This window comes from Cryptomeria japonica, chromosome 7 (assembly GCF_030272615.1).
Source record: "Cryptomeria japonica chromosome 7, Sugi_1.0, whole genome shotgun sequence".
Classification (NCBI taxonomy): domain Eukaryota; kingdom Viridiplantae; phylum Streptophyta; class Pinopsida; order Cupressales; family Cupressaceae; genus Cryptomeria; species Cryptomeria japonica.
In genome coordinates, this window is record NC_081411.1 from 454,674,423 (window position 1) to 454,695,280 (window position 20,858).

Here is a 20,858-nt window from a genome sequence, read left to right on the forward strand (position 1 = left end):
AAGTGGTGGCTCCCGAGGTGACGATCTGATATTTTTTCAAATCAAGGTTTGGAGGCTACTCAGGTTGACTCAGCAGTTTCAGTTTCAGAAAAGCCTGAGTAGGCAATTTTGACTGTTAATATCTTTTGACTCGGGTGTCGAATTGACAATCCATCAGATGCCCTGGGTTCTCAGTTTTACAATCTATCAGCATGCTAGGTTTCAGGCCTTGGTCAGATGTTTTGCTCAGTTTTTAATGCTCGTTTCTAGAGCTACTCAAGTATTTTGGGTTGTGTAAAATTTGCCAAAATGATCGGACTGGAGATTCCGAGCTCAGTTTCTCGAATCTAGGATTCATCCAAGCGGTGTTTTAGAGCTTTTCTCCAAGATCAATTGTTTGGAAATGAAATATTTTTTTAGCCGGGCCACCTTGGGGCCCGACCAAGGCTGATGCACAATATGACTATTGAGGTTTCAAAGGTTAAATATGTATTATTTTAATCATTTCAATGAAAATAATATTGTATTTAAATAAAAAAAGGGGGAAATGAGGGGATTTTAATTTGATTAGAATAAAGAAAATCAAAATTGTTTTAAAATCGTTTTGGGTTTTAAAATCAAAGGGATTATTAAAATTAACAAATGCCTTAAATCATTTAAATAATGATTTAAATGGGGGCCCACCAATGAATAGGGTGGATGAAATAAAATGAAAGTTATATCTCTTCGAGCGGGAAAGAGTATTGGGATCCACCTCCCTTTACAAGCATATAGAAGAGTGAAATACTCAAAAGTGTTGGTGGTGCCTTCAAAATTTTAAAATGAGAACCCTAGGCATTGTGCGGGACATGCTTGAGCAGTGAGCGGGGAGGGATCGAACTACCCCGCAGGCCCAACAACATATGTTGATCACCGCAGGATAAGTGGATCCCAACGAAGGGTGTTCTTCCTGCCCCGTGCCTTCCTTGGAGCAGTTGAAGGAGCGCGCGGGGGAAGAAGTAACATGGGAGGAGGCGGGGTGTGTTGTCCCGTAGGCTCTGGTGGGGGGTAAAAATTCACTGCGGGCTAAGCAGAACAGTGGGTGGGAGACATGACTTGCTTATCCCGCGCGGAGTCGAGGCGAATCAAAACTCATGTGGGACAAGGGCCGACAGGGAATGCCTTGTGGTGTGCTCATTCCGCACACCCAAAGATGTCTCCCAAACACAGCACGAGGAAACAAAGGTGTTATCCCGCAGGGGTAGTGAGCTCCACAAAATCTTGTGCGGGATAAAATTATAGTGGACTAAAGCGAACCAAGTATAGAGCGCGGGAGAATGAAAATTAGGGCACAACGAGTTTGTTCTGGATCAAGCTCTAATGTTTCTCAAAACAAGTAACAAAGCATATTGACAATGCAGAATGAGGAAGATGAGCCTAGAACAGTGGAGCAACACCCATCAAAGCAAAATCTGATAGCATAATGAAGCTTCTCGCGTTTGATGTCGCACGCAGGGAGTTCAAATTTTTTATATCTCTCACAAGGGGCATAACAAAGGGTGAATGGAGAAGTGGCAAAGGCAGAACGCTGAAGGAAGCACAATGCACGCATATGACATTCTCTTGACGATGCTAGTGCTAAAGTGAACTATTTTGTTCCACCAGGCGATGGATTAATCTATGCTTTGAGAGTGTTCTAGCAGAATACGCACCAAATGGACATGATCCAGGTCAATAATATTTCAAGATACAGTGCGGTATGGGCACAAATGTAAGGTGCGATGGCATATAACATGTGAATGGCTTGAGCAAAATGTCGCAGAGTAAGTGTGATCTCATGACTGCATAGACTATTGGGTATGCACAAAATAGTTTTGTATGAATGCAGACTAAGCGAATGGCACAATGGCAAAGCACAGGGCGTGAACTGTTTGCCAGTGATGCCTCACAGTCTACACAGTGCACATTTGTTGAAAGGGGTTTGTGTTGGCTCGAAGATGAGAGTTGGTTTGGATCGAAGTTATAGAATGAAAATTCTTCCTTGTGCCAGATTAACGCCCCATACCCTTTTTGGTCATAGGTTTTAAAAATGCAGAAATTTCATTGTTAAAATGACGCTGAAAGGTGAAGTGTGCATCAAATGTAAATTGTAAGATGCGATGTTTTTGAATGTGCAACAAAAGTCTCCACATTCTTCATGTTCCTCTGTGGGGTGGTGCAGTGATTGTTGGATGTACGCATAGTGGATAATGCATTCGAAGCTGCCAGTTTATGAAGCAAGATGCCAAGACAAACCTGTGTATTATTCCAGAGGCAGAATTTGGAGATTTCTCGTGATGCAAAACTAAACGAGCATTGAGTGTGTGAGCTTAGTATAGTATCACTACTACATAGGACGGTGTTTTAAGACGTTAATTAAAGAGAAAACTTTAATTTCATCATAAACACATATACATATTTTACGTTTAATTTATATTTTTAATTATTTAAATGTCTCACATTAAGACAATATAAAAAACACTTTCTCTAATATTAAAACCCTTTTTTCCCGCTTCACCCACTGATTGACTCCCTCTTCTTTGTCGCCAGGTTTTTTTCCCTCGTCACGCACTCGTCTCCCTCTTCTCTGCTCCCACGGCGGCATCAGCATTCAGTTTCCAATGGCGGGAAGGATCCGTGCCTTCTCATACTTCATTACCAAGAATCAATGGGAGAGGCCAGTGTGTGAAGGTAGGGGCAATCGAGTTGCAGGACTGGACCAGGTACTTTTTTTGCCGTAACTATGTCTGTGCAGGAAAACATTATCTCTGTAAATCTTGTACTTTGTAGCCCTCTCTGTAGTCGAATAGGGAAATGTTACATATTATTTTGTTTGTTTATTGATGTATCTTCAAAGACAATGCTCTTTGTAATTTTATTTCCTCATGTTTTCTGTTAGCTTGCCATTCTGCTCATTTAACTTGCACTAAATTAAGAGATCTAGAAGTGAGTATGGACATCCATGAAGCCTAACAGATATGATGTTTTCAGTTAGATGTGGTTGTAAATGCCCTGGAAGATACATATGCAAAAATGTGATCTCATTGACTGCAATGGATGCAAAATATGTGCAAAATGGTGTTCTTTGGGAGGCCTTCTTTGATTTGATGAGAATGGGCAATGCTCTGTTACCGTATCCCGTCTCTGTTACCATCTTTGATTTGATGAGAATGGGCAATGCTCTTCTTTCCCATTTGGTTGGATTCTTTGTTTCTTTGTAGGTGCTTTAACCCTTATTGATATGTGACCCACTCTATCTCACATGTGAAGTCTTTCTACTGGAGAAAATAGATCCATATTGTTTGGTGGTGTCATGACATCACTATGGCAAGGACTTTACGCATCATGACTATGGCCCAGCAGACCCATCGGCATCCCATCACTTATTCCGAACAGTTCTCTTCAAACCGCTTCGATAGACTATGGCCCAACAGACCCGTCAGATAGCCCTTTAATCTTCTGTTATTGGGCTCTCGGGTCAATCGGCAATGGAACTAGAGCCCATTCTCTAGTGAACCGGTTCCATCGAATGCCTTAGACGAATTGGCATACTCAAGTAGAAGGAACTTTTCATGGTATAACTTTCTTTAGTAAATGTGGTTCCATCGAATGCACAGATAATAGAGCACCCCATAATTTTCTCAGCCTTTGATACCAAATTAGAGAAGCCCATAATTTTCTCTACATTCGAGGTACTTTTCATGGTTTTATGTTTCTCCAGTTTATTTTCAAGGAAATGCTTAGCAGAGATTTAGTTACCACAAATAGTACATGTTCTGCAGTAGTCAGCTTTTTGTCTGAAAATAGCAATATGGTTGATGCTCTGGAAGTTCATGATGTAATGGATGAAAAATGCTTGTCTACACTTGATACTTATAAATCTATTGTTAGGTTATATAGCAAGGAAGAAAAATTCTAGGAAGCAGACAACCTTCTAAATAAACTGGAGAAACAAGGAAAATTTCTAGGAAGCAGACAACCTTCTAAAAAAACTGGAGCAATAAGGTTTTCTTACTGATGTCAGTTGCTATCACTTATTAGCTAAGGAATGCTAAAAGCGAGGTAATTCATAGGCATATTTGAAAGTATCTAATGAAGAATTAGATGGTGACTTGAGGTCTGATAAGGGCAGCTTTAACTGTACTCGAAGAAATGCTAAATATATTTGAGGATTGATATAGGGTAGGAAAACTCTTCGAGATGCTTCTTAATTGTGTGGTGCAGTGGTTCATATGGGCTTCCTGTTTTAGCTAATCATTTACAGTCCTATTGTTAATGGCCAGTGGGAGAAATTAAACGAGTGGAAGGTAAAACAATGCGAAAACACGCAATGGATTTCAAAGAATTGATTGAGTGAACAGAATGAGCAAAACGCTCATAAATAATACAAGTTATTTACAAGAATAGCAAGTTTCTAAAAAGAAACTGCTGAGAAGATCGAAGACGATCTTTCTAAAATAGAATGTACACTGAATGAGCATTAATACTAAAATTAACATATTTTAATATTCTATTACCCTCCCTTAATGCTCAATCTATTAACTACACCTATAGTCCCCCTGAATTTTACAAATTTATCAGGACCAAGGGGCTTGGTGAATATGTCTGCTGGCTGCTCCGAGGTAGGAACATACAGCAACTGGATGGATCCGTCTTCAACCAGCTGTCGAATATAGTGACAATGCGTTTCCACATGCTTGGTTCTTTCATGGAAGACTGGATTTTTGGCGAGTTTGAGCACTCCCTGATTATCACAGAACAAGGGAGTAGGACCTGCCTGGGAGACATGCATATCCGCAAGCATTCGCCGAAGCCAAACCGCCTCACAAGATGCCTTAACTGCTCCCCGATACTCTGCTTCCGTCGAGGAGAGAGCCACTGCCTGCTGCTTCTTACTAGTCCATGTGACAGCACCAGATCCCAAACTAAACACATACCCTGCTGTAGACTTACGGTCATCAACCGAACCTGCCCAGTCAGAATCTGTGTAACCACTGAGTATAGGATCAGAACTCCGAGTGTACAGAAGTCCATAATCAAAAGTGCCACTCACATAACGCAGCACACGCTTCGCTGCTAACCAATGATCAGCCTTGGGAGCTGTCATGAAGCATGAAATGTAGCTCACTGCAAAACTGATGTCAGGTCTAGTAGCAGTAAGATAGATGAGATTGCCCACTAGTTGCCTGAACAGAGATTCATCCACAACTGGTGAGGATGACTGAGCTGAAAGTTTGAGCCCGGGTTCCATAGGAGTAGAGGCAGGTTTGCAATCCTGCATTCTGAACCTGTCCACAAGACTTCTGGCATACTTGGACTGAGAGAGAAAGATACTGGTCTCAGTCTGCCAAACTTCAACTCCTAAGCAGTAATGTAGAAGTCCCAAATCTGTCATATCAAAAGTGCGGCACAAATCCTGTTTGATCCCAGTGATCAAATGTGCTGAACTGCCAGTAATGATTAAGTCATCCACATAGACAACCACAAACAGAATATCATTACTAGTATGCTTGATATACAGGTTTGCATCAGATGGACTCCGCTGAAAGCCATGATCTGTCAGGTACTTATCAATTTTCATGTACCAAGCTCGAGGAGCTTGTTTCAGACCATAGAGTGCTTTGACTAGTCTACAAACCTTCTGTTCTTGACCAGCAACCTTGAATCCTGGGGCTTGCGTCATGTAGACTTCTTCCTGTAAGTCACCATTCAAAAAAGCACTCTTTACATCCATCTGATGGACTTTCCAACTGAACTGGGCTGCCAAGGCAAGAATGAGCCGTATGGTACTCATTTTGGCTGTAGGAGCAAAAGTCTCCTCGTAGTCAATGCCTTCTTTCTGTGAAAACCCACGAGCAACAAGACGAGCCTTATACTTGTCTAGGGTTCCATCAGCTTTGTATTTTACTTTGTACACCCATTTGCAGCTAATGGGCTTCTTCCCTGAAGGAAGATCAGAAAGGGCCCAAGTGTGATTCTTCTGAAGACTCTGGAACTCAGCTTCCATAGCCTGTTCCCACTCAGGTATACCTTTAGCCTTTGAATATGTCTGAGGTTCAAAAACACTGTGTATGTTAGCCATGAGAGCAAAATTGACTGTATGCTGCTGTTTGCTCTTATTACGGGAGGTTCTACCCTCAATGAGCTCAGTTTCCCTGAGATCACCAATGGTTTTGGCCCACCATTTAGGCCGGAGAGTAGAAGTGCTAACATCTGGAGGAGCTGGAAGAGGCTCAGGATCAGGAACAGGAGCAGCAAGAGGAGGATTATTCTCCGGAGGGAACTCAGGTAGTGCATCATCGAAAATAGATTCTGCATCATCCCTCCCATCAGGCGAACCTAATGGAATAAGAACACTGTGAGGCTGACCCTCAGAATTCTGCTCAGAAGAAGGGGACTGAAAGAATCCTCTGTCTTCATCAAATACAACATCACGATTGAAGATAAGACGTTCAGTGTCTATATCTATCAGTCTGTAGGCCTTATGGTGATCACTGTATCCTGTCATCATGAGTTTCTGACTTTTGGAATCCAACTTGGAGCGCTTAGCATCTGGAATCCAAACATAGGCAACAGAGCCAAAAACCTTCAGGTGGCTGATCTGAGGCTTCCGACCAGACCAAACCTCTTCTGGAGTCTTCCCCTTAACAGCCTGAGTAGGAGAGTGGTTAAGAAGGTAGACAGCAGTAAATACTGCTTCAGCCCAATACTTATTCGGAACACTCCTGTGTTGTAACATAGAACGGGCCATCTCAACAACCGTACGATTGCGACGCTCGACAACACTGTTTTGCTGAGGAGTGTAGGGTGTAGTCAACTGGCGTTTGATGCCATGGGTATCACAGAAGTTGGAGAATGCAGAAGAACAAAATTCCCCCCCGTTATCTATCCTAAGAGTAATGATACTTTGTCCAGACTCTTTTTCAACAAAGGACTTAAACTTCTGAAAGATACTAAATACATCTGATTTATGTTTAAGAAAGTACACCCACATCTTTCTACTAAAATCATCTACAATAAGCAAAAAATATTTGCAACCAGTAACAGAAGATGTATTCATAGGACCACAAATATCAGCATGAAGTAATTGAAGTACCTTAGATGCGCGCCAAGACTTTCCATGTGGGAATGAAGTCCGATGCTGTTTGCCAGCTTGACAGGCGCCGCATACTCCAAGATGCTGAGTCTGAATATCAGGTAACCCTGAAACAAGTCCCTCCCGAGACAGCTGAGAGAGATACTGAATGTTGAGATGTCCATATCTCTGATGCCACAAAGTGCTAAGAGGAGAAACACGAGCTGCCAGAGCCACTTCAGGAGAATCACCAGTGTCAAGGAGCCTATATAGGCCATGATCCTCTAGACCAACAACAACAGTAAGACGAGTCTCCCTATCAATGATGGAGCACTTGTGAGCACTGAACACCACATCTAGTTGAGGAGAATTCCTCATAATCTGGCTGACAGAGAGCAGATTAAGTTCCATTCCAGGAACATAATACACATTCAGAAAAAGGAGAGTCCTGCCACCAGACTGTATCTGAACAGTGCCTCTGCCAACAACAGTATACTCCTCACCTCCGCCAAATACAACGGAATCACTGAAAGGTGAGAAGTCTGTAAACCAGTCACGCCGATGAGAAAAGTGACGTGATGCACCAGAATCGATGTACCAAGCAGAAGACCTGGCATGATCTGAAGACCTCTTAGCCATAAAAGCATAAAAGGCGGACTCCTTCTGCTCGGAATGTTCCGCAACATGCGCCTTCTGGTGTGACCCTCCCTGCTTCTTTTGTTCAGAAGCGAGCCTCTGACGGCAATCTTTCTTCATATGGCCGTACTTGTGACAGTAATTGCACTGCACATTTTTCTTCTTAGCTCCATCCTGAGAAGAGCCTTTCTGCTGAGAAGACTGAGAGGACTGAAATTTGCCTTTATCCTTCTGAAAGGATTGAGCTGTGAAGGCATTTTCCGAGGAGGCTGATGTAGTACTACTACCAAATTGCTGTTTCTAGCGATCCTGCTGTAGAAGTTTGGTGCACAGTTCTGAAAACTTCAGATCAACATTAGTGGAAGTAATATTGAGAGTTTCAATGAAGTGTTCATACGATTTCGGAAGACTTTTTAAAGTGATTACAACCATGTCTTCTTCCTCCATAGTTCGACCAATAGCTTCGAGTTGATCGCGAATGTCCTTAATCCTCGTGAGGTGCTCCTGTAAGGACATACGTTCGTCCATCATAATGGAGAACAACTGATTCTTCAGAAAGAATGCTCGGCTCTTGTCGGATGTCTCATGCAATTCCTTCAGATGCTTCCAGATGTCAGAAGCTGTCTTGCCGGAAGGAATCTGCGGTAACTGATCATCAGTTACTGAGAGTTTGAGAAGCATGACTGCCTCCCGATTGCGTTCATCAAACTTATCTTGATCTGCACCAGGTGTACCAGGACTGAGTTCTTTGCCCAAAACAAGCTGGTCAAGACGCCTATATTCAAAAATGGTCAACATACGCTGTTTCCAGATGTTGTAGTTGTGACCATTAAAGCGTTGACTGCCTTCTAACATCAAATTGGTGAGAGAAGCCATTTGCACGTTTCCCAAGAAAAATTCTTGGCTGACCCAGAAAAATCCAACAACAACCTAGAAAAATGTGCAAAAAACCCAGAAGGATTCTCCTGTCAAAATCTGGATTCGCGGGCTCGAAAATCGAGGCACGAAAATTGAGGCACCCAGAAAAAATGGACAACAACCCAGATGAGAGTTTGAAAAACCCACCACGATTCTGCAAGAAAAACTTAACTGCGATGAAAACTGAAGGTAAGAACTTCAATCGAAGTTTGCAGACGGCGATGCCATTGTTTGCAGACAGAAGGTATAATGCAAAAAGGACGAGTTGCAGGTCACTGAGCCGAGCAGTCACCGAGCCGAGCAGAAAAAAAACGAGTTCGTTTCCCTGCAACCAGTCACGACGCGACCAGATCGTGCGAACAGACGCGGGTGACGTTGTAGGCGGAGGTCGCGGGTGACGTTGCAGGCGGAGGGCGCGGCGCCGAGGTCAGAAACGCGCCCAGTTTTTGCACAGAGCCTGCGAACACCACCAGAAACAGTGTGGACGCCGGAAAAAAACCGACGATGTCGCCGTGAACACCACCAGAAACAGTGCGAATGCCGGAAAAAAAATCGACGATTTCGCCCCAGCCAAGAAAAACAGTGAGAAATTTTTCAAAAAAATAATTTCGAAAATTTCCACTAATTGGAAATTAGGATTAAAAAATTTTCGAAAAAAATTCCTGTGGCTCTGATACCATAAAACAATGCGAAAACACGCAATGGATTTCAAAGAATTGATTGAGTGAACAGAATGAGCAAAACGCTCATAAATAATACAAGTTATTTACAAGAATAGCAAGTTTCTAAAAAGAAACTGCTGAGAAGATCGAAGACGATCTTTCTAAAATAGAATGTACACTGAATGAGCATTAATACTAAAATTAACATATTTTAATATTCTATTAGAAGGTAGGCTTTATCTCAAAGGAAATCAAGAAAAAGCAGTGGCCATAATATTTCTGCCTATATTGAATTCCTTGATGGCTACTTTAAGAAGGGCTATGTGTAGGAGGATGTGCAGGTATATGATGAAATGTTCTAAAGGGTTTGACAATGTATGCTAATGTGTGAAGTTAAATTATTTTCATCCCTTAAAGCGGAATTTTTTTCTTTTTTTTTTGATAAATTTCCCTTAATGGGATCCCCTGCCTTCAATGCCATGAGTGGGGGCATCTCTTCTGTCAAATTCACCAAAGACTTGCACCTATTCCACACTCAGAAATTGATGTGATAGTTTATCAGATATTCTGTTCAAACATTTAACATTTGTACGTATTAGTATGTAACATGTCTCACGGGGATTTTAACACATGTCTCTTTTGTTTGACAGGGATTATATTTTTGTACGAAGAGTAATTTCAAATAAGTTTTCTGGAATGGTAATCTTTTCTTGATTCGTTGTAAGCGTCTGTACCTTTTGTCTCCCCACCAGTATTTAATACTAAGTTTTGTTTACTGATACTTACCAATTGTTTGCATGCATTTTAGACTGAGGGGTTATATGGGTCTTTGTATTCTAAATAAAGGGTATCTTGTACAAAAAAATTCAATAAGAATTCAGAGTTGAGAATATTCTATTGGTTGGCATGAGTTTGTTCCCCATACATGTTAGCTTGTGTGTATTGGATCTTTAAGGATAATTATTCATTCTATGCATTGTAAATGACATGCCCTCAATGCATGGCAGGGGAAATGCTTCCTTTTATTTACTCCTGTCAATAATTTTTAGAAGCCATTCTTGGTTTTCTCTTGCTCTTCAAACCAGGGCATGACTTACAGATGACTGGTTTGCCAGAATGACAATCTGCTAGTGTAATATACAATCTTATTTGGAATAGATCCCAATCTTCAAATATTTTGGATAGGCCTCATGAATTGATCACTTTGGGCATATGTTTTTGTTTGACAGTTGATGCATGGAGCAGATAGAGACATAATATGGCTGCAACGTGATTTTGGCATTTATATTTGCAATCTATTTGACATGGGCCAGGTTCTGTACTTGATCTTATTTGCTTTTTAATGAGATGTACATGCACAATTATTATTTTTGGTATTTGTATGACATTTTTATTTTTTAATCATATGGCAACTTGAATTTAAAGAGCAATCCTCTATTTTCTTATTTGAATGAGAAGCATATATCCTTTTATTATTTTGATGATTTATTTGGTATATGTAGTTTTTTTATCATATTGCAGCACACATAAATATTGTTTTCTTTATTTTCCTTTTAATAAGCACACTTCCACTTATCATTTTTGTCAGTTCTCTAGCATGAGTGTAAAGGGCAATTATCTATTGTGTGTTTGTACTTATACACCTGCAGAAGTTCTTGCAACTTTGAATTGAAAAATATTGCCTATACTCTGGAGCATAGTAGCAATAACCAGGACAAACTCATGGTTAAGCATGAATATCCAACTCCTGTCAATCCTCCCATGCTGGTTGTTTGTGGCATGTGTGGTTCATTCAAAAACTAGTCAACACCTGGTCAAACCAGGGTAAAAAAACTATAAACACGAATGATTGAAAAAAGAGTGGGTCTATCCTGGGTCTTTCAGTTTTGACATGAAATAATAATTGTTGTTTTTTTAATCATTTTTTTATGAGTATTTTAGCATGTTTAAATTAGCCCTATTTTTCCTATTTTAAATCCGTGTTACACTCTCAGTTTGCAGTGCCTTTGCCATTTAAATACAATGCTACTATGCTCTGGAGTCTTCATAAGTGGATTATACCTTCCATTTTGTCTACAAGATTAAAAGGAATTATGTATTGTTAGTATGCTTTATGCATTGCTAGGAGGGTGTCATTTCTTCTCCAAGATTGAGTCTATAAATCTTGAGTTAGTTGTGGCCTTTGCCATGTAAATGCATTGTTACTATGCTTTGGAGTCTTCATTAGTGGATTATACCTTTTGTATTGTCTAAAAGATTAAAAGGAATTATGTATTTTTAATAAGCTTTATGCATTGCTAGGAGGGTGTCATTCTTCTCCAAGACTGAGTCTATAAATCTTGATTTAGTTCTTTCTAGAACTTTCCAGATGGCATATTGCATTCTTGTCAAACCACCTCTGGGTTTCCTTTCTTTCTCGTGTAAGGCCCTTCCAAAAAGAAAATCGCCATTCATTTGAAATACAAATAACCACCATCTTGTGTTGGGTCGACTTCAAGTAGCACATTTTTTTATTTTGAATTGTTTAGGTAGTTTTATTTTAGTACAATCTATCAATCAATATGATTTAAATTGATCCATCTAACAAATTCAAACATAAATAACAATACCATTTTCCAAAATTTTAAGAGGTTTGGATAATTGCTATAATCACCTAAATAGTAAAACTTGCACAAGATTCGCAGGCCACCACATGTAAGCACCCTCCAGCAGAAATTTTAGGAATAACCCGGCCCATCCAAAGCCAAGCATCTGGCAAATTGCAAACTCCATTAATGCCAACCAAAACAAGATGTAAGATACAATCCTAAACCTTAAAATAGTTTTCTCATGGAAGCTTGACTCCCAAATAACAAGTAGTGTACTGGTTATCAACATTTAAAGTTGAATTTGTCACCTCACCTGAGTAGTAATAATCAACAACCATGTTGCTAGGGGATTGATATTTATGTGATAGAAGGCTTTCATGATGGTGAAAATACCGACTGCATAGACTCCCCCACTTCCTGCTGAAGCAAATATAGTTATAAGCACGTGCTCTTTCATGTTGAATGGGCCTGGATTTAACAAGAATATCCAATTTGTTTTAGGGATATAGAGATTCTTGGTGGGCAGAACTGCAGCCATAAAACGACCCACTGGCAGCACTGCTATCTGAGTAGCAACTGAACTAATCGTCAATGCAATAGTTTTGTACCCAAAAAACTCGTTCAAAAATGCCAAGGACGCACAACATATAATTCCCAAGACCCATGTTTGAAATGTCAGCACCGGTAGCGTTGGATTGTCTGTTACTGGCACAGTCAGTGCCACTTGTTCAATGGGTGACTGGTCAGGAACTTCCGTTTCACTTCCATTCTCCATCATTTTCTCCTTCATCTCAAATTCAAGGCATGCATATAACCCATCAATTCGGGAACACAGATTTACAGATTAAGGAACAATTTTGAATTATACTATAAATATCTTAGAAATTGAATATTGAAAGGTATATCCAATCTTAATAAATCTTATAAAAAGAGACATCCAATCTCATCTCAATTTGTTTGAGAAAGATTAAGAAATGTCTGATCTCACCCAATCTTAATTTTTAGGTAATTCCATTCTAAATGAAGAATCTCAATCTATTCTAAATTTTAGGTAATATGGTACAAGAATTCAAGAATTCATATTTATGCATTTGCTCACAAAATTATTACCAGATGTGGTGTGATCTTTAACCATTTCTATTCCTTATGGACTTCACCCATCATAAAAAGAGGAAACCTTATGGACTTCACCCCTTTCATCCACCTAAAAAAGGACTTGCTAAGGAAAATCACAAGGTCACTGGTTTTACTGTGATAGTCATAAGTTTTTTTATGAGGACAGTTGTAAGCATATGTCATTTGACTTGTTCATGGGGATACCAACCCTGGGAACATGTTTAGAATATCACTACACACTCCTCTTTGCCTTCTTCAACCTTCCAGAGTTCAACTTTGCACTTACACCTTCTTCACACCCTCACCTCACTGTCTCATCAGACTGAGACTCAGAAACTCAGACTTCTCATTCCATTTTACACGTGCCAAGATCATCTCAGAGCCCTGCAAAGGAAGGAGAACAAAGAAAAACATTTAAAAGGGGTCATTCCACTCTTTGGTATAAATTTTTAACATTGAAATGACCCAAAATCCATTATTCTACTGTCTCGGGTTACCCTAGTTTAGGGTATGGACAATTTTTATACAAGTTCTTATAATTTTGTCAAAACCAGATGAATTTGAATAAGACCAAAGCCAACTTGCAGAGGATTCACGCCTCTTTCATAGAAAGTAAGGTTTCAATTATAACAAGACATATTTCACAATAAAAAATGAGAGATATCATACTGTAACGTTCAGGAAAAACAGTGACAGTTAAGAAAGTTTTGAAATTTTATTGATCTCCTTTCTCAATGCATACATCAACATACACACCTAACCCCCACATTGACCGAGGATAGGCTATTTAAATTTTTTTCAAGTCTCTTGCAACGGTTTCAACTGCATTCTGAATTTACACTAACAAAATGGCCTAATCACCATTGCTGCTCAACACTACATTGACACTTTTTTTATTGCAACTAATGACATCTTTGACAAAACTTGACTCAAGACTTTGTTGCCTATTTTTGACTTCAAGTCAAAAAATGCTCTATGCCTTGCCAAAAAAGAGCCTATAGTTTCTAAAGGGAGAGATTTCATGATTATTAACAAGTCTATATTTTCAAGTGTAAGGGAAAAATGACAAATTCCTTTCTTGTATTTAAGTTCATCTTAAACACAAGAAGGAAAAAAGGAATATATAATTGTGGCTAAAAATATCTCAAATGCTCTAAAAAGGCTTCCTCAAAGACACTTTCCACGTGGAAAAGAGAGGTCAAACCTTTCTTTTTAATTATTTTGGAGGAAAAGCAAGATTGCATTGCATGATTTTAGGTTTCTCTTTAAGTTTACATGGAACTTTCTCCTTCTAATCTTTTGTTCTCATTAAAGAGATTGAGTCTTTTGTTAAAAGATTCATGTAGAGATTTCTTTGAGCTTATTACACTATTAAACCATCAAGTGTTAGTCTTTAGATCCATGCAAAGTTTAGCAATCACACAGAGCATTGTGAAGGTTTCAAAAGGTAGAAAAGAGAAGATTAAAAAGAGCAGTTACAACTAATAACTCAAGAAGAGGTAGGGTTTTCAAAACCCTACACGTGAGGAAGAATGTCCTTTGCATGTTTAAATCTTCTTGTTTGGATATTTGGAGAATATTCAATATTGTTATGTTAAGATCTAAAGCAGTTCTTAGAAAGGGTTAAGTAGCAAATTCTGAAGATTCTAGTAACCAGTGAGCACCATGAAAGAGTTTTATTATTGTTGAAAGGGCTTTTATGCTGTCATAAAATTCCTCTGTCCCAGATCCAAGAAATAATAGCAGTCGTCTATTCAGTAGGATATTATAACTCAAAGGATAGAGATTATAGATCTTTGAAGAGCCAAATCAAAGCATAGTTCCAAGACTTGTTTCCAAAAAAGACATTCTTACAAACCATGATCAAAGCAACATTTGTCAAATCTACTACAAAGTAGAGGTTTATACTGTCAAAACAGTCAAAGGCATGACATGGTTTGTTCACCCTTTATAGCAGGCCTATGATAGCAAAGTGTAGCCCATAGACAGTCAGATTCAAACCTCAAAAAATGATAATCATAGGGATTGCATTTAAAAACAGTACTTCTCATAGGGCAGATCTGAGACAAAGATCTATTTTGAAGAGGATACCCTTATGATAGCCTGGTAAAATGTTCGGATAGGGCTTAAGATCTTGGGAAAAATATTAAGGAATTCACAAAGCATGTTTAGACTCTTACTATCAAATTTACCAGTTAAATCAGTCACATTGTCCAAGAAGAGTATACACAGCCAATGAAAGCCACCACTACAATGAAGAGAAGCCCTATCTCAGAGCAGCAAAAGGGTCTCAGGGAGACATTAATCTTAAAGAAGAATACATCTTTTATACACAATATCATGGACAAACTATAAAGGCTTAGGACAGTGTATGATAAAGATGTCATGGTCATAAATATGACTCTCAAAAGTCATATAGAGATATCCATTAAGAGGCTTTAATGAAGAACTTCATTACCAGCCGTTACTGAAAATGCACAAAATAATGAGTCTATGGGTTGTTGATGGTTACGAGTCATCAAGAGAAGATATCTAATACACATGCCTTATAGACCTCATTCCAACTCCAAACCAAGGTCAATAAGGGCAGTCTTCATTGAAAGATAAGACACAAGTACAAGATAAACACAGTGGCCTAAAAGGTCATTAATGCAGCCCTTCAAAAGAATAGTTAATTACCAGAGAGCATCCAAACTCAGTAAATGATTGATAAAGATTAAATCACAGTGCCAATAGAGACCGAAAGGGTATATCATTTCTTTAGCATAATACATACAGGGCAAAATGAAAGGTTTGCAGCCTTTCATAGATGGTGAATACATATACTTTGAGCCCAAAGATGCATTCCATAGTCATAATGAAGGGGTTTTTATGAACACCCATGTCAAGAGCATTAATATAGAAGAGACCAAGATCAAGCCATGATATACAAAAACTGAGATATAGTAGCCCTTTTAACAGTCATTAGTGATATGTCGTGCATTCCCACAAGGAGATTAGAGTAGTGATTCCTGTCAAGAGTGAAAATGCTCATTAAGCCTTTATAATTGTAGATCAAAGTCATATGTTATAAAGAACTTTCAAACATAAGAAGTTACAGGAAAATAAATGTCTGAGATCATCATCAACCAGTCATAATAAAGAGTAGTTGACTAGTAAAATCAGGTCACATACTCCACACAACAGTCATAAAGAAGGTTCATGAAGTTTTTTTTCGGATAGTCGCAGGATCCTTAAGAGGTGGCAGCAAAATCAGATCAAAGGAAAATATTAAATACAATCATGATAAGATGGCAACCATAACATTGAACAGTAAAGTAGCCCTCCTGACCTGAGCACCTCACTCCTTCAGTTATCCTCAGTAAGATAAAAGTCCTTTTTTTAACCTTTTCCAATAACTCCTATGCTTGGTTTGGCCCAACCTTGGCACTTTCAAAATGCCTTTGGATGATGATCTAGTCATAGGCTGTTGGCAATTGACACTCTATTGGTTGATTTCACTATGTTGTCATTGATGGCAACATGATTTTGGGTTCTGGCTTCATATGGTGTATCAGCAGGCACTTCACAGACTCTACACTGGCACTGACAGGATAGAAGATTTCTTTGGTCACCAACAATGCAGACTGACATGGTATAGTAAAGGTCATTAGTATTGGAGGCCAACACATTTTGGATCCGACATCGGCAACTTGTTTTAATGTTTATTCATTTATGTTATATGACCGACATGTAATCTGATATTGTATATATCCTTGTAAGCCGACATAAATTTTGTATAGGGTATTAAGATAATTTGGAGATGATAGGAATGTAATGTAATGGACATGGAAATGTAATATGATGCGAAATCATTCTGAGAGACTATGTATGTGAGAAATTCATTGTAAGGGTTATTCTGGTACAGAGGTTTAGGGTTTTAACCGGAACAAACAAAGCTTAAACTGAAACTATATTTTGGCATAAAATATGCTATCCTAGTAGTTCACTATTCTCTGGATTGTTGTCTAGTATGTTATGTAGTCATTAAGGCTCCTATTGTGATTGAGCAGTGTGCTCTAGACTGTAAGCCTTCCTGCAAGTGCAGACCCATCATATATTGTAATATCTCTTCATATGGCCAGTGGATTGATATTGTGGGTCACAAATCCCACCATGGTTTTTCCTCATTGAGGTTTTCCATGTATAAATCTGTGTGTTATGGTTCTCATTTATGTGTTTGGCTTATTGGTTGCATTACTTCTTTCAATTCTATTTATATTGGTATATCGGTTGGTGTATGGATGTTTTGTTAAGGCTAAAATCTACTATTCCGGTATAACACTGATTCACCCCCCCTCTCAATGTTATTGGTTTCCAACAATTGGTATCAGAGCCTTGTGTCTCGGAGGAAGTTTAACAGCTTGAGGAAGATCTTGAAACCGGAATAATTGAATATGGCTTTGAAGAAGCATCTTGAGACGACACTTGAAGATTATGATGCTGAAAGATTGAAGAACTTAAAGCTACAAGATGAGTTGAATTCTGCTAAAGAATTTATTCTTGTCCTACAAGAGGCTATCATTTGTTCAAGCTAGGAGGGAGGAACTTTTGCAAAATTAGGATGATGAAGAGAAAAATGCACTTAAGGAATAATGTCAGAAATTGAGTCAGGAGAACATGGTTATGAAGAATGAAATGCCAGCTATAACTATGAGGATGTCTAAAAAAAAAGGAAGAAAATATTGTTGTATCCCTGAAGAACAAATTTGAAGAATGTGGTAGGCTGGTTCATGAAAATGATATATTGAGAACTGATTTAGTACAATCCTAGAGAAATAAGCAAGAGCTTGCGAGACAAATGATAATACTAAGAGATGATTTACCTGCTGCACATGAGTGCAAAGAAAAATTCAAGATCAGCTCAGCACAGCTTGATAAGTTACTGAAGAGACAGAGGTAGATTGGAGATTCCAATGGACTTGTATTTGAGAAAGGACAGAGTTCTGGTACTGCTAATGAAGATCAAAACCATAAGGCACCGGTAAGGAAATTCAATGCTTATAAATTCAATGGTAGATGTTTTGTTTGCAATAGATTTGGACACATGGCTAGGCAATGTAGAAACAGAACAAATCAGAACCCTGATTCTTCTCTTGGTAAATATTCTAAATGCAATAAAATTGGTCATAAGACAAAAGACTGTAGAATGAATGTAAAATGCTGTGCTTGTGGAAAATTTGGACATATGGCTAATCAGTGCAAGTCAAGCAATTTCATTGGTTTTAGCAAGGCAATTCAAAAGAACAATGTTACATGTTATGCATGCAATGAAGTTGGACATATTGCTAAGTTTTGCAGAAGCAGAAATCCATCGGTTAGCAATGGAGGATCAAATGAAAAAGGAAAATAGAAGGTTAATGAAATCCAACAAGATCATACTTAGAGATGGGTGAGGAAGACTGAAGAGCAATCATCAGATGGGAATGTCTCGATTACCTATCCGACAAAAGAGGTTTCTCTTGCACCGACAATGAGCTCATTCGGTAACTAAGGAAGATGCCTTAGGGGTAGGCAAAATTTCATGGAAGATGATGCATATTCCCTTGGAGGAGATTCTAGAAGATGTTCTAGATATTGGAAAGGATTATTTGGCATTGATATGTTCAGAGTGAGATCCAGTATCTTTCACCGGCAGTCATTTATGTCAATGGAAGATTAGGGTTTTCCCTCGATGGATAAAAGGTCGAATATGCTTCATTATTATTCACCCAACATTCAGAGGGATTTCAGAGCGATTCAGAGCGACTTAGTGCAATCAGAGGCTATTCAGAGGCAATCGGATTTCTTCTTGAGCGATCACACCGACGTCTGGAAGGATTTGTTGAAAGTTTTCACCAGCAGCGATCTAAAGGTATTTTTCTTGAATCATGGAAGTGGGATCATCTTTTGTTCCTATTTTTGTTGCAAATCCAACTGTAGTAGAGGTTAAGGACCACCCCAGGCCAATTTTCAAGTGGTAGCCACATGAAGATTCAGTTGGAGCGTTTTCTCGCGTTCTAGAGGGAGTGGTATATGTAGAGGATGTTAGGGCATACATCCATTGTCATATAGACGACTTAGGCATTTCATAGATCAAACGGATGTATATGAATGAACTCATGGGAGAATCTGGTAAGATCAAACTGGCATATCAACACATCAAAGATCTAGGGTTCACAGATATTCTGGATATTCCGGAGTTTGAGGATGAAATAGTCAGAGATGTACTAAGCATTGTACATGGGCAATTCATATGGTTGGAGAAACCCTATAAAATTACTAAGGAAGCCATTCGAGCAATTAATGGCTTGTCATCAACAGGGCAACATACGAACAAGAAAGTATCTAATGACTTCGTGAGGAATATCACCGACGCCACATCAGACAAGAGATCGATGAAGGTGAGCACTATCACCGACACTAACATCAAGTTTGGCAGCATGGTTATAGGCTACAAGGTAACTCAGTCTAACCGACTGAATTCAGTTTCCAATTCATGTATTTTGGCTGCATATAGGACGATGAGAGAAAATGTAAAGTTAGATCTTTGTGGTTGGATGATTGAAGAATTATTGATCAACTTAGGGAAAATTAAAGGTGAGAAGAAGGGCACCTTCTGATATGGAAACCTGTTAGTCTGCTTAATGCTATACTTTTTGAATGATACTCCCGGTTCTAGTAGGAAGCAATGGGCTTTTGACATCCTGGTAGGAAGACAACTAAAGCAATCAATTGTTGCATTGGGAAGTTTGAGAGATGATAAGGTATGGGGTTACTAAGTTACTTTAAAGCTTTTCAAAAATCTATGAGGTCTAGAATAAGAGTACTTGAGCATATAGTAGAGAAATACTCTACCGACATATGCTTTATGGTTAAGAAAGATGAGACCCTCATGGAGGTAGTCAAGCCTCGGAAGATTTGGATAGCAAAAATGGGTTATGAGGTAGTGTTGACGTGTATTTTGTACACTATCAAACACAGAATAAAATACCCAAGGGTACCTTATCCTCTCTTGAATAAAGCCTCTGATTGCTGAAGATGTCGCGAAAAAGGATCAATCAGGATGACTCCAAGGTTCTTCGATGTAGGGTCTCTACGTGTGGATAAGCACCAGTGGTCGTTGTGAATGCTGTTTCATCAAGGGGCCTTACGTTTCCGAATTGTAGGAACTAAATTTCCTAAAACTAACAAGTTCTCAAAAAGATCAAAAGGTAGGGTTTGCAAGAGATGAATTCTAATCTAACCCTAAGAATGACTCAATGCAGGCTAGACTTGGTAGGATTCTACCAATTTTAGTATTGCCAAGGAATTACAACTCTACTGGAATTGATGCGATCTTCTAAGGTGATTAGTGATTTTTCAAATCATCAAGAATCATAGACACTACCATGAAGGTACATGTCAATAGTTCAATAATGATTGAAGGTTCAAGCAATCCAAATATCTCCAGTTGACCACACAAGGCGTTCTTACAATCAGTAAGAAGCTAGTGGTTTGGAACGTGAATCTCACCAAAGATCAAGCCCAACACTTAGTCCTTCAAACTTAAATACTACTTCGACTGAGAATGATTCAAGAAAGTAAACAACCATGAAAGTAGCCACAAGAATTGCAATAAAACACCATAACTTCAATATTTTATTGATCTCAAAGCCAAAATAGACAACAATTGCTTGAAATTCTTTCTTCAATGCTCAATCTTGCTACAAAATAACTTTCTTCTCTCCAAAAGCTCTAATCTTCTAATTATCTGACTATCTAATGACAAAATGAAAATGAGTGAGGGCATATATAGCATCCTCAATTACAATGAACGGCCCAAATCAAAAGAAGATCAACGGCTGA

General features: G+C 38.9%; 1 protein-coding gene across 8 annotated transcripts in view; it reads left to right on the forward strand.

Moving 5' to 3' along the window:
- The first annotated feature begins 788 nt into the window (after positions 1-788).
- LOC131065703 (protein SWEETIE) overlaps positions 789-20,858 on the forward strand; it is a 37,515-nt gene continuing 17,445 nt past the window's right edge. For 3 of the 8 annotated variants that reach the window (XM_058000290.2, XM_058000297.2, XM_059209271.1), the window contains exons 1-4: positions 789-2,321; positions 2,548-2,720; positions 9,939-9,987; positions 10,518-10,601. In XM_058000290.2, the coding sequence (XP_057856273.1) occupies positions 9,985-9,987; positions 10,518-10,601 (87 nt within the window). In that variant the 5' untranslated portion in view covers positions 789-2,321; positions 2,548-2,720; positions 9,939-9,984. Of the gene's footprint in view, positions 2,322-2,547; positions 2,721-9,938; positions 10,009-10,517; positions 10,602-20,858 lie in introns of all 8 variants that reach the window. The other 5 variants (XM_059209267.1, XM_059209269.1, XM_059209270.1 and 2 more) reach the window with 5 other exon arrangements.